This window comes from Dendropsophus ebraccatus, chromosome 6 (assembly GCF_027789765.1).
Source record: "Dendropsophus ebraccatus isolate aDenEbr1 chromosome 6, aDenEbr1.pat, whole genome shotgun sequence".
Taxonomy (NCBI): domain Eukaryota; kingdom Metazoa; phylum Chordata; class Amphibia; order Anura; family Hylidae; genus Dendropsophus; species Dendropsophus ebraccatus.
The window spans coordinates 39351345-39365003 of record NC_091459.1 but is presented as its reverse complement, the minus strand read 5'-3'; the positions used below and the strand labels follow the sequence as shown (position 1 = coordinate 39365003).

The 13659-nt window shown below is 47.2% G+C and overlaps 1 protein-coding gene across 2 annotated transcripts in view; it reads left to right on the top strand.

The window, feature by feature from the left end:
- Positions 1–265: 265 nt before the first annotated feature.
- REV3L (REV3 like, DNA directed polymerase zeta catalytic subunit) overlaps positions 266–13659 on the top strand; it is a 124441-nt gene continuing 111047 nt past the window's right edge. The window contains exon 1 of one of the 2 annotated variants that reach the window (XM_069974847.1): positions 266–919. In XM_069974847.1, coding sequence (XP_069830948.1) covers positions 781–919 — 139 coding nt within the window. In that variant the 5' untranslated portion in view covers positions 266–780. The remainder of the gene's footprint in view (positions 920–13659) is intronic. The other variant, XM_069974846.1, reaches the window with a different exon arrangement.

Here is a 13659-nt window from a genome sequence, read left to right as displayed (position 1 = left end):
GTAACCCTTGCTTCCCCGCCCCCCTCACCGCTTGTTTTGTACAATAGAAGAATCACACAGAGCAGGTCGCGGCATATCCCATACGCTTGAACCCTACAGCGCCTGCGCAGCCTCCTCATTGATATCTTCGGGCAGTCTACCGCCCACGTAGAAGCTGTCATGACAGACACCCGGAGTGCGGCCTCCCGGCCTCCGCACCGCACATAGAGGACACTACAGCCCCGCGCATCACACACAGCCGCGCACACGTCCTCGCCACTTCCTGTGCTGCCCCCTCCCCCTCAGCGTCTCCTCCATTGTGTGGCAGCGTCCGGAACATCAGGGGTTACTACTACTACAACCAGCGTACGGGCAGGGGCGTGACCTGAGCTTCTTCCCCGCCCACACAGCGTACTGCGGCCACGCCCACGCTCACCCCCACCGACTTGTCATTCTCCCTCCCCGTGACGTCACCATCATGGCAACAACAGCTGCGGCGGCCGCAGCTAGAGCCGTGATCGGGGGAGTCGTGAGCTCGGGCCGGCGGCTGTGTGACCGGGAGCTGGAGGGGCGGTGCGGGGGCGAGCTGACAGCATGAGGCGGCGGGCGGCGGGTGACCGGTACTCCACACGTGACGCGCTGCGCTGCTGAGACACGTCTGAGGGGAGACGAGGGGGGAGCGGAGGGCCCGGCTGCAGCGGCACCTCTGCACGGATCGTCTATGTGAGAAGCCATGATGCCCGGACAGCTGTGAGCGGCAGAGCCCCCGGAGACTGACTGCTGCCCCGTCACCTCACCACCATGTTCTCCGTGCGCCTGGTGACCGCGGATTATTACCTGGCTGCCCCGGTGCCCGGCCTGGATGTCACCCGCTCCCACTTCAGAGACTGCCCTGTGCGGAGGGTGCCCGTGGTCCGGGTGTTCGGGGCCACCCCTGCAGGTGAGAGCCGGGGCCTGGCACATGTGCCCTGTCATGTATAGACCACTGGCATTGCATTGGCATTAGAGGAAGGTGTGTGAGGTGGTGGGCATCTTATGGGGGGTGGTAGGCATCTTATGGGGGGTGGTGGGCATCCTATAGGGGTTATGGGCGTCCTATAGGGGTTATGGGCATCCTATAGGGGTTATGGGCATCCTATAGGGGTTATGGGCATCCTATAGGGGTTATGGGCATCCTATAGAGGTGGTGGGCATCCTGTGGGGGTGGTGGGCATCCTGTGGGGGTAGAGGGCATCCTGTGGGGGTTATGGGCATCCTATAGGGGTTATGGGCATCCTGTGGGGGTTATGGGCATCCTGTGGGGGTTATGGGCATCCTATAGGGGTTATGGGTATCCTATAGAGGTGGTGGGCATCCTGTGAGGTGGTGGGCATCTTATTGGGGGTTATGGGCATCCTATAGGGGTTATGGGCATCCTATAGGGGTTATGGGCATCCTGTGGGGGTTATGGGTATCCTATAGAGGTGGTGGGCATCCTGTGAGGTGGTGGGCATCTTATGGGGGTTATGGGCATCTTATGGGGGTGGAGGGCATCCTATAGGGGTTATGGGCACCCTGTAACCTCCAGCAGGGCTGCCATGTGTCCTTCCACCAGGTGACAGCCTTGTATACAGCGGGCAGACACAATGGGTCTCTCCTGGCTGCCATCAGATATGCCTGGTGCTGGGACATGTGACTGCCTGCCAGGCCGTGACACCATTGGATGTGCCCCCTGCAGTGCTTGCCCCTTACATAGGTCCGGAGTCCTGGAGGTCAGCCTGGGAAATCATCCTGCGGACATAAAACTTGTAGTAAAGGCTGGCCGTCTCTTTGTTAGTCACGGTGTCTATGACCTGACTGGCAGCACAACAGGAAGAAAGCGTCTTTTGTATAATAGTTTCATCAGGACTGCAAGGGGCTGGTGGAACCTCACATGACCTGCCGGGGATGAGACGGGAGCGCTCGCATAGACGTGTTACCCAGAGGACAAGCAGCATTGCGCCTCCCACACACTCATCACATTGCTGCTGCTGATTCTGGCGGATGCCACCGCTCACCTGCCAGGGCTGCCAGCCCCCAGTGTGCTGCCATACTGTGTATGGTGGGGTATTGGTGAGGTCAGCAGATAGCAGCCTTTACCTGTAATAAAGCGGCATATCAGCCGCCATTCAGATGGAAGTCAGCAATGTGTTTCCTTTGTGGGTGATGGACGTCAGACTGATTCTTGTGCTGCAGGAAATAAAATAGATAACAATAACGTCTATGTCTGGGGGTCATCTAGCCCCGATTGTAGCCTGGTGGCGTGTATCTCTTGTTGGCATTGGGTTGGACATTTGTCGGTTACTGCTGGTAAACAGTGGCAAGATGCAGTGATGAGTGACTCCAGTGGCAGTGCATGGTGGCATGTGGGCTTATATCATGGACCTCTAGGTACTATGTGCCATGTGTTGTCTCTTTGAGGCGTCTTATATTGATCTAGATCAGGGGTAGGAAAAACTGGCTTTCCAGCTGTTGCAAAACTTCAACTCCCATCATGCCTGGACAGCCAAAGCTTTAGTCTATAAATGATGGGAGTTGTAGTTTTGCAACACCCACCCCTTATCTAGAGGATGGTGCTTCTGTAAAACCATTGGTGCTCTTGTAGTCAGTGGAATGTCTTGGAGTAGGTCATAGAAACATAGAAGATTGTCGGCAGAAAAAAACCACTGGGTCCATCTAGTCTGCCCTTTTAGTATTTTCTTTCTTATTATCTTAGGATAGATATATGTCTATCCCAGGCGTGTTTAAATTCTGTTATTGTAGATTTACCAACCACCTCTGCTGGAAGTTTGTTCCAGGTATCTACTACTCTTTCAGTAAAATAATATTTTCTTACATTGCTTCTGATCTTTCCCCCAACTAACCTCTCACTGTGTCCTCTTGTTCTTGAGCTCAGTTTTTTTTACTAAAAACACTCCCCTCTTGAACCTTTAGTCCCTTAACATACTTAAAGGTCATGTGGCGGATGCAGCAATTTGGTTTCTGCTTATATAATGGAAACCACAAGGCATGTGTGAACACAACCTAAAGGTGCTGTCCATTGTGCCGATAGCTGAACTGCTTTATCTAGGTAAAAATGTTGGCCGCAGCTCCTTCATGAATTGGGAAATTGTGGACGTATCTGATAGCTCCGATCCTTTCTTCTAATACGCAGTTCTGTAATGATTTCCCATTCGGTGCAGGAAGTAACTGTCCCTCACAGACCTTTATCCTAATATAGGGGGAGATAATATATGGGGCACTGATAATTTTAGGCAGGTGAGAATAAAGTGATCAGCTACAGATGCAAGTGTGTACACAGGCCAGCAGGAGGGAGGAGATGGGTTGCAGGTATGATGCAGTGAGCCCCCCCCCCCCCCCCCCCCCCCCCCCCCCAAAACAGCCGGAGCAATACCTGACCAAACTGAGCCTGTGCGTCCACCAGCATTTGGCTCATTACGTAGACGTGCACATGGCTATTCCCAATGAACACCAGGTGGCAGCATGCGGCGTAAGGAACTGTTCTCACTCAGACAGGTAATGTATGTGGATTCATTCCAGGTTGGGTCAATGTATTAGTGAGGCCATGGAAAATCAAGCCATCTGGAAGCTATGTCCCCGAGCCGGGCATGCAGGTTCATTTCAGTGGGGAGAGGGAAATAAACCACTGCAAGACACCAGTATGATCAGAACAGGGTAAGAGGCCCAAATTTATCAATGAACGTGTGCCAGAAAATAACACACACAAAAATACGTAATGCAGTCGGCATATTGGCTACTCAGAAATCAATGGTTAATTCTACCCGTTGTGTCTTTGTGGGAGTCTTAAAGGCGTGGTCTAGTGATGTGGCAGGAATGTAATAAAAGACTACACAGTAATGTAATAGGTCTAAAGCCTGTGTGTACGACATAGTATCTGCCATGTGGTAAGATCCAATACCGTATTGCAGCCAGAAAAACCTGTCTCTTGTGTAAGGTGGTCTCTGCTTTCACTGTGGTAGACTTTCAGTCACACAATGAAAGTGACTCACGGGCCTTGGGTCACATTCACACTTATTACAAAGAGCAATAATAATCTAGCATTCATACTGTTCTTCTGATGTCATAGGGAGGGCTTTTCTTCACATTTCATCATCTGCCACATAGCTCAAAGCAGTTTTATTTTATTTACGCTATACTTTTCTGTCAAGAAGTTGCACCTTGGGCTTACTTGCACACGGAGCAAAGGTGGCGGAATTCTCCGCAGCGGAGTGCCCCAGCCTCCCTGTCATAATGACAGTCTATGGGAGGCTCGCGTGGCTCCTCTCTCTGCACTGAAGATGGAACATGTTCACATTCACACATTCTCCAAGTTTGTCTGTGATTGTTGCAGATCCGCAGTTACGGAAAAATTTAGGGCCCATTGATTTTAATTGGGCTGCTCACACTGTTTGTAACTTTACAGATACATAATGTATGGCCCATAATTGTGGCACAAATTCTGTCGTGGGTGCATCTGTAATTTTTGCGGTTCCTTCATTTTTAGAAACCTCTAAGGGGGCATTCACAAGTCCGTAGAATTCCTTCTGTACCTGGATGGTGCTCTGCAGACTGGACCTGGGAGCTCCCAGTGTCATGATTCATTATGATGTCGGGAGCTCCTAAGCAGTTTAAACATTCATACTAGTGTACTGACACAGCCATGTGGTAGACCCGTATACAGGCGGAATTCTATGGATGTGTGAATGACTGTTAAAGTGTAACTACCATCTTTAAAAACTTCTGATATGTCGCTATGACACTTCAGAAGTGCGCATAAGTCGGGGTCCGGCTGCTAATATGAGCCGTAGACGGAATCCACCTCCCTGTAGCAGTGAAGAAGGGGAAGAGCCTGCCCTTTCGTTCTAGTGATCGGCGGGGTTCTCAGCAGCTGGACCCCGAGCAATCACATTTCTGACATGCCGCTATGACATGTCAGAAGTTTTTATAAAATGGTAGTTACGCTTTAACATCCGCAAATCGGTAGGACATACAGATGAGTAATTTTAAACCATTCACACTTATTTCGCTATCACCTTCGCCATCTTTGCAAAAAAAAATACGAATCACGGCTTAAATACGAACTATTTTTTTGTGGATTGCCGATGATTCCAGAGATCATATACAGTCCTGAAAAACGAATGAACGTGTGAATGTTAGCCTAAGGGTACAAACATACGCAGCAGATACGCAGCAGATTTGATACTGGGTTCAGTTATTTAGATCTAATCTGCTGCGTATCTGCTGCGTATCGCAGCAGTAAATACGCAGCGTATAAGCCGTGTGTGTTTGTACCCTTAGAGCGCATTTACACATTTCGTAATTACAGTCTGTATACGGAAGATGTGCCACAGACTGGAATCACAGACCTCCCGGCATCATGTATCTTTATAATGCTGGAAGCTCAGAAGCAGTTGAAATATTTGCACAACTGTACTGAGACGCGGCTGTATCAATACAGTAGCGCAAACATTTAAACTTGGAGCAATCACACCTGGTGACCTTTTGCACTTTCCATTGAGGTGCTGTTCAGATTTCCTGTAGATGTAAAATCCCCCCTTGTCCTATCACGGCACCCATGGAGAAGACCACCTCCCTCTGCTCTGGACAGGAAACAGTCAGCTGGATCCCTAAAAAGAATAGACCGCCCCTTCATCACCAGTTCTGTTTCCTGTCCTTTGGAGCAAGAGGTGGTTTCTCCCACTTCTCGAAAGGATCCGTTGAAGAAGATGGGACTGGGGCAACTGTCTCTCTTACCTTATTGCCTGCATCCTGGTGGTGTACATTTCCTCCGGAGCAGCTGCCAAATCTGGATCTTATTCCCTGCACCTGTCACATGACTGCCTCCTCGGTTCCAGTTGGCAGCGTCTGCTTGCTGCTGCGGTGTTTCTGGTCTCCTGTGAGCGTGTGTGGGCCGCTGTACGTCCTGTGAGGGTGCCGCTGACGCTTCCGGGGAGAGGATCCGGTCTTGGAGAGGGTGTGCCAGCGTGCGACGGAGGGGGTTGGTTGGTGGTTACAGGAAGCAGGGCCATGTTTCTAGGAACTGTGGGGAATATATAAAAAGTACAGAAGGAATGATCCTAAAGTCTGATAACACAAGTAGTTATTCTTCATTCTTCCCTGGGTAGATGTTACTGGGGATGCAGTGGCCACTGGAGTCCACAATTGTTGCTCTTCCCATCTTGGTGAAGGAAATCCATTAACTGAGAAAGGAGACCATCTCCTTCAGAGAAAAGGAGAAGGCAGTGATATGGGGAAAGAGGTGCACAAGGATATGGGGGGGGGGGGGCTTGACCCCCAGACCCTAACCAACGATAAACGATTTCAAACTACAGCTATTGCGAACAGCCTAAAATCAATCACCCACTTACATGGAGCGATAATCGTTACTTATCGTTTTATCGTCACTATTGCGTTCGTTGCTACTGCGAATGACGTCTTATTCCATGCAAACGTTTTGCGACGAGCAACAATAAAAATAGGTCCAGGTCTTATTAAGCGATCAACGATTTCTCGTTCTTCGTTTAGTCGTTAGCTGCTATTCAAATGAACGATTATCGTTAGGATTCGAACGATGTAACAATAATTCGAAAGATAATAGTCAAGTGGAATAGGGCCCTTAAAGTGGTTGCGCCATGATGTAAAGTAGTTAAAATTTGGTGTGTACCACTATTGTTCCACTATTGGTGTGTACCACTATTGTTCTCACCAAGACCAGATGCTTTGGAAAGTGTAGCGTTAAATGGGTTATGTCAATATAAAATGTTGGCCCCTATCCACAGGAAAGCCCATAACCAGCTGATTGTAGGGGTCCAACCTGTTGGTTGAGGTCTTTTGTAGGCGTGGGATTTCCCTAGCCAGACACTGGTATGATGACAGAACTGAAAGGCGGTCAGAGTAGTCGGGAACAGGAGCAGACTTGCATTGTCCCATTCCATATGCCCGTTCCTTGTTTATTACCTAGTATATTAGTATTCTCAGCTGGTCATCCAGTAGTGTATTTGGTCCTTGCTTTGCTTGTACCATTTAAAATATAGATCAAAAAGAAATTCCTTTAAGCTGTGCTTTTAATATTTCCATGGTAACTTTCCTAGGGGGGGGGGAGAGAGGAAATATTCTTTTATATATACAGAATCTGTGGATTCATGGGATCACAAAGGAAACGACCATAATCAGATACAGAGGAAAGGAAAAATCATCAATCTGGCTCGTTTATCCTGAAATATTTCAGCGTCATTCCCATTGGCACAGACACACTCATTCTGTCTGTGGGAGGTATCTCGGAGTTATTTTAGGGAACATCACATAGCAAAGGGCAACAGTTTGTATGTCAGCAGAAGCTATAACAGGGCCATAGCAGATAGTATGTGTTGGTTTCTTCCCCCTTAACATGCAGTCAAGATTTGGGTTAGCCACCAAAAACACTGAGCTTAAAGGGGTACTCTGATGTCAGGGAGAAAAAAAAAAACATGCTGCAAAAGCAGATAATATTGCTTAACCCTTTATTGCTTTATTTGTTTTGGAGGTCTTGGTTCTGTACATTCTGGTTGAGTTGTTGCTCAGTAATACAACTTCCAGAATGCGTTGCTTTCCCGCAGCTGTTCATTACAGTCCTCCCACCATGCCTATTCCCCTCCCCCAGCACTAGTACTCACAGTAAGGGTCCATTTACACAGAAAGATTATCTGCCAAAGATTTGAAGCCAAAGCCAGGAACAAACTATAAACTGAGATCGGGTCATAAAGGAAAGCCTGAGGTTTCTCCTCTTTTAAATCCATTCCTGGCTTTGGTTTTAAATCTTTGGCAGATAATCTGTCAGATAATCTCTCTGTGTAAATGCACCCTAAGGCCCCCTCATTCTTTGCTACATCAGGACTAGACACGAGCACAGCATGAGCATGCTTGAGCCTGATCGTTCTTCATTTGGTTACCAGTGGCTGAAGGACTTGGATGCAGCCCTAGAGAGTCCCAGAAAACATGGATACAGTCATAGGCCTGTATGTGGCATGGATCCATGGCCTATGGCTGTATCCATGTTTTTCCGTTCTCTAGGGCTGCATCCAACTTCTACAGCCATCGGTAATCAAATGCTGAACGATCAGGCTTGAATGTCGCTCAGGACATGGCGTTCCTCTTATATACGCTCGGCATACTCCTATGATGTTTTTGTTTGTTTTGATGAGAACCACCTATTCTTGTCCGCTTCCCGAAGCTTCTTGCTCCATTGATCTCTGCTAACTGAGACCAATGCTAAAGAAGCACACAGCAATTGTCCTTATCTGACAACTACCATGTGCTCTTCTGGTTGTCTACTTTTGGCCAATACGGATACAGATATTCACAACTACACACTGTAAAATATCAGTAGATGCCATTTACCTTGGGATATTTGTGACCCCTTATGACCTGTATATTTATTTCAGATGTCTCCAAAAACCATTTACATCAGTGATGCGCAAACTGCAACCATCCTGCTGTTGTGAGACTACAACTCCCAGCATGCCTTAATGGCGGCTGATTAAAGAGGTTATCCAGCGCTATAAAAACATGGCCACTTTCTTCCGGAGACAACCCTACTCGGGGTTTTTGCTGCTCAGTTCCATTGAAGTGAATGGAGTTTAATTGCAAACCGCACCTGAACTGGAGACAAGAGTCGTGTTGTTTCTGAAAGAAAGTAGCCATATTTTTGTAGCACTGGATAACCCCTTTAAGGTAGGATTTAGTGTAATGACCTCTCTCTCCTGGTTTAAGGGAGTTTGCAGGAATATGCAGATTACTAGCATATAGTGTTGATAGATACATAATGTCATATGTCTATTAACCTTGGACAGGACAGACGTTGAACTCTTACAGAGGAAATCTTATGCTTGTGGTGGCAATAGTTCATTTAAAGGGGTACTCTGATGATTTTTTTTCTTTCAGATTAACTGATACCAGAAACATATAGACTTGTAATTTACTTCTATTTAAAAATCTACAGTCTTCCGGTACCTATCAGCTCCTGTATGTTCTGCAGGAAGTGGTGTATTCTTTCCAGTCTGACACAGTGCTCTCTGCTGCCTCCTCTGTCCATGACAGGAACTTTCCAGAGCAGTAGCAAATCCCCATAGAAAACCTCTGCTTTGGACACTAAGTGGCAGCAGAAAGCACTTGATTTGAAATTAAGTAAATGTTGGCAGAGTTCCTCTTTAAATATTTCACCAATTCCTGTAAACAGACTCTTCCCGTCAGAAGTGATCCAGATTCCCAAACTTACCTCGCAGGATGATCCCTCACTGCCCAGCGCGGTGGTTTTGACCACTTCAGAGGTTATTGACAGTCAGGCCTGGCTTTCTGGTGTTACAGCCAGCATTGTGAACATTGCAGCCTGTCACCCTGTGGGGGTTCATCCCTGCCATGTGGTTTTATTTCCAGCTTCAAACATCAGTGGGATTATTTAGGTAAACCATGTGCCACTTTGAGGTGCCGTCCCATTGTGCGATCGTCTGATTCTTCGCTTGTGCGTCAGGTGTAACTCTCCTTGCAGAAAAGATAATAAATATCTTATTATTCAACTACAAATGTTTGAATCCAGTTGAAAAGTTGCTTTCTTGCAAATAGGATTCATTCGTATAGTATTCTATATTGGGTTTGGAATAGATAGGAAAAATTCTACAGTAGTGTGTGCTACACAAAATGTGTCACATACTACCTTTTTATAGTTACGTAACTAACATTCATACGTTATAATATGTCTAATACTGCCCTTCGACATGTTGGTAGATGGTCACTTTCCATGTGATTATGTCCATAAGTAAAAGTATAAATTTAATATACTGTTGCTATTAAAATTGTTTCCATTGATAGTAAACTGCAGTGACTGGTACTGTCAGCTTGGTCAGTGTGCTGCCTTATTTAGGCCCCATTCACACGTCCGTGTCAGTTTTTACTGTCAGGAAATCGGGATCAGGAGGCATCAAAAGGCATCAGGAAAGTATCAGGATTTCCTGACATTAATCCGTTTTTACCTTTGGGAAATGCCTTCTGGATTTCCTGATCCTCCTATAAGAGTATTATGCCACCCTCTCCCCCTTGTGTACAGTGCCATCCTCTCCTCCTTGTGTACTGTGCCACCCTCTACCCCTTGTGTACAGTGCCATCCTCTCCTCCTTGTGTACTGTGCCACCCTCTACCCCTTGTGTACAGTGCCAAGCGGGCAGCCCTGTCATGAGGTCCAGATGCCAGGCAATGTGGAGTGGTGAGGTCCAGAGTGTGTGTGGTATGAGCGGGCTGAGCGGGTGTCAGGCAGCCCTGTGCTGAGGTCCGGGTGCTGGGCAGAGTGTATTGGTGGCATCCGGGGGGCGGTGACCGGGTGCCAGGCAGAATGGTGAGGTCCGGGGGCAGGGGGTGTGATCGGGCAGCCCTGTGCTGAGGTCCGGGTACTCGACAGAGAGAGGTGCTGAGGGTGCCTGTGCCGGTGCAGGCTCTCAACCAATCTGGAATCCCGGGCACTTTCCTGTTTCTGGCACTCCCATAGACTTCTATGGGGGCAGCCGTGCCGGAATTCTGGGCGAAAATTGGACAGGATCTAAAAAATCCTGACCTATTTTCCAGAACGGACACCCTTCAGGAAAAATCCTGTAGGGTGTCCGTCACCAATGTAAGCCTATGGGTCCGGAAATCCGTCCAAATTTTTTCATAGGAAATCTGGGCAGATTTTCCGGACGTGTGAAGGGGGCCTTAGGGCCCTATTAGACAGAGCGATAATTTATCGCTCTGTGTAAGGGTATGTTCACACTGAACAAATGGGACGGAATTCCGCCTGCTTCAGTGTCAGACCGCATCTCTATGGAAGAGCTTGCGTGCCTCCGTTTAAAGAATTGTCAATTCTTTGAGGGGAGAGCGGAGGCGTGCGAGCTTTCCCATAGAGATGCGGTCTGACACTGAAGCAGGCGGAATTCCGTCCCATTTGCTCATTGTGACCATACCCTAATAGAAAGAACAATGAGCCAATGAAACGATCATTGGCTGATCGTTTCCTTAGGTCCAGACCTAAAATTGTCGGGAGTGCATCGCTTCCTGTAATAGTTATGTGCGGCTGATGGTTGTAGTGTAATATAATAAAATATTTACTTACCTTACCACGTTTTCTGGTGTCCTCAGAGGCCTTCCTCGCTGTCTGCAGCTCTGCCTTCTGGCCTTCTGTCCTGGTCTCTGCACTGACTTCTTGGTTCAGAGACACAGACCAGTCCAGTAAGGAGGGAGAAATGACTAAGGGTGGGTTCACACATACCGGAATTACAGCGGTTTTCACTCTGCAAGATCCACAGCGAAATCTGCTGCAATTCCCGGTACTGTCAGTTTAATTAGACTTACATACTCTTAAATTTATAAGGGTGGGTTCACATTTACAGGATCTGCAATAGTTAATGGCGCAGATATGATGCTGTGTTGTTATTTAGTTACATTGCTATCAGCACCATCAAATCTGCTGTGGATCCTGTTTGTGTGAACGCATCCTAAAATTAAGCACCATCCCCCTTAACTCGCTGCAGCCCAGTGAATACTTTACCCGTCCATGCTCCCGCCTGCTTGTGTGGCTCCCGGCTGCCTGACGTCCCGCTCAGCAAATCGGTGCGCTGTCCCACCACAGACACCTGAGTGTGAAGTCAGAAAATATTGCTTAGTGTAATAGGGCCCTAACGCTTGGGTCCCAAAGCTGTAAGAAAGTTAGCTTTATGGTTAGGGATAAAGAAATTGGACTGGGGATATATAGGTGTGGATCTGCTTTATAGAAAAGTGATAACCGGGCTGAGAATAGGTCATACTTATTGAATATATTATCAATTTTACATTCCTTTATGTGATATTCCCATCAGACCTTTATGCCAGTCATTTATTTACCTCATACCTGTCTGATCAGTAGGGATCTGACTGCTGAACAGTAGTTAAAAAAGTACAAAAAAAAATGAAAAGGGGTACTCGAGGGAAAGGTGAAAAATCCTGGTGTGGTGGGAACATAATAGAGAAGTCCTACTTATCCATCCCAAGACTCCCGACACTCCAGCACAGTTGTCTCATTCTACACACGCATATACAGTGGTACCTTGGTTTGAGTAACTTGGTTTAAGAGCTCACATTTTTTCAAAATTATGACTTTTGGTTTAAGAGCCCCCTGTACTGGGTGGGAGCGTGAACTGGGGAGGGGCATGGTCTATATATCGTGGTCTACAGCCCTGTACTCTGACCCAGGAAGTCTCCTTCACCTTTCAAATCATGGCAGATCCACTTCAGGCTGGGGCTCACATCAGGGGACAGGGCTGTGGAGGTAATCTCTCCATAGCTGTAACCCCTCTGTCCTCGGACAGAGAGTGCTGCTATACTGTGCCCACATCTGTCCTGCTTATACCTTCATGCTCCCTGCAGTCCCTGTCCCATCCTCTCCATTACTGTACAGTAACTTATTATATCACATATTCTGCTGTTTCTGAATGTTTCTAAATGTTTGCTTTACATGTTATTCAGAATATGCAATCATTATTTTTGGGGTGTGGAACCAATTGTCTTAGTTTCAATGATTTCTTATGGTAAAATTTGCTTTGTTTTAAGAGTGGATTTGGATTACAAGCACAGTCCCAGAACATATATTTTTTATTTTATAATAATCAGTACACACTATGTATGTGGGTGCCATGGTTCTAGCAAACAGCTGATCAGAGGTGGAGCCAGACCGGGCCTATGAGTGGTAGCTAGTGCCCTATGCTATCGCTATATCCACTCTATACTTGATAACATGACCCCTTTTTGCAAAAGTTCAAAGCCCAGTGCCCCCTCCTTGTCCAAATGATTTGGATGCCACAGCTCTTCTATCCACTACGTAATAGCTCGATGTGGGAGCCGATATGTAGTTCTTAGCGTTGCAGCTGCAGCCATTTCTGGGATGTGATCATCTGATGTAGATTGAGTTAGAGGAGTACTAGATAATATACGGGGCAATTCCTTATACTATAACTGATGCATAGGGTGTGGTGGAAGGGGAGGTATATGTTTCCAGTGGTAGGATGTACTCTGTATACCCCCATCTGGGACAGTGTCTAGTTTTCCAGAGCTAGCTAGTTTAGAGACATTTGGGATATGGAATTATAAGAGAATATAAGAGTATATCATTCATGAAAACATGAATACAACCTATGGCTATAGTCCATATACACGGTTTCCAAGACTCCCCAGGGCTGCATCCAGCTTCTTCAGCGACTAGTAATCAAATGCTGTTGAGTTGCACTCCTCTTTAATGGGGATACCTGACTGTGTAGCCACCTATGTAGACACCTTGGCGGTCTCATCTCCCATATGTACTTGAATCTCATGTGTAAAGTGCAAAAGAAAACCCTTTTCCCTTTACGGTGTTATCCAGCCTTTAGAAAAACATGGCCGCTTTTTCCAGAAACAGCACCACTCTTGTCTCCAGTTTGGGTGTGGTTTTGCAACTCCGTTCCATTTAGGAGAGTGGAGCTTAATTGCAAAACCACACAAATTGAAGACAAGAATCTCCCCTTCAAACTTCAGGAAAATGTATCTGGAATTCCGGTTGCACTGCTTGGCGGCCTGGTCCAGTGCCAGCATTGGGGCAAGTGCTGATGATGGCCCTTTAACTGTATCTACTACTAATCAGGAGCGCATACGGTT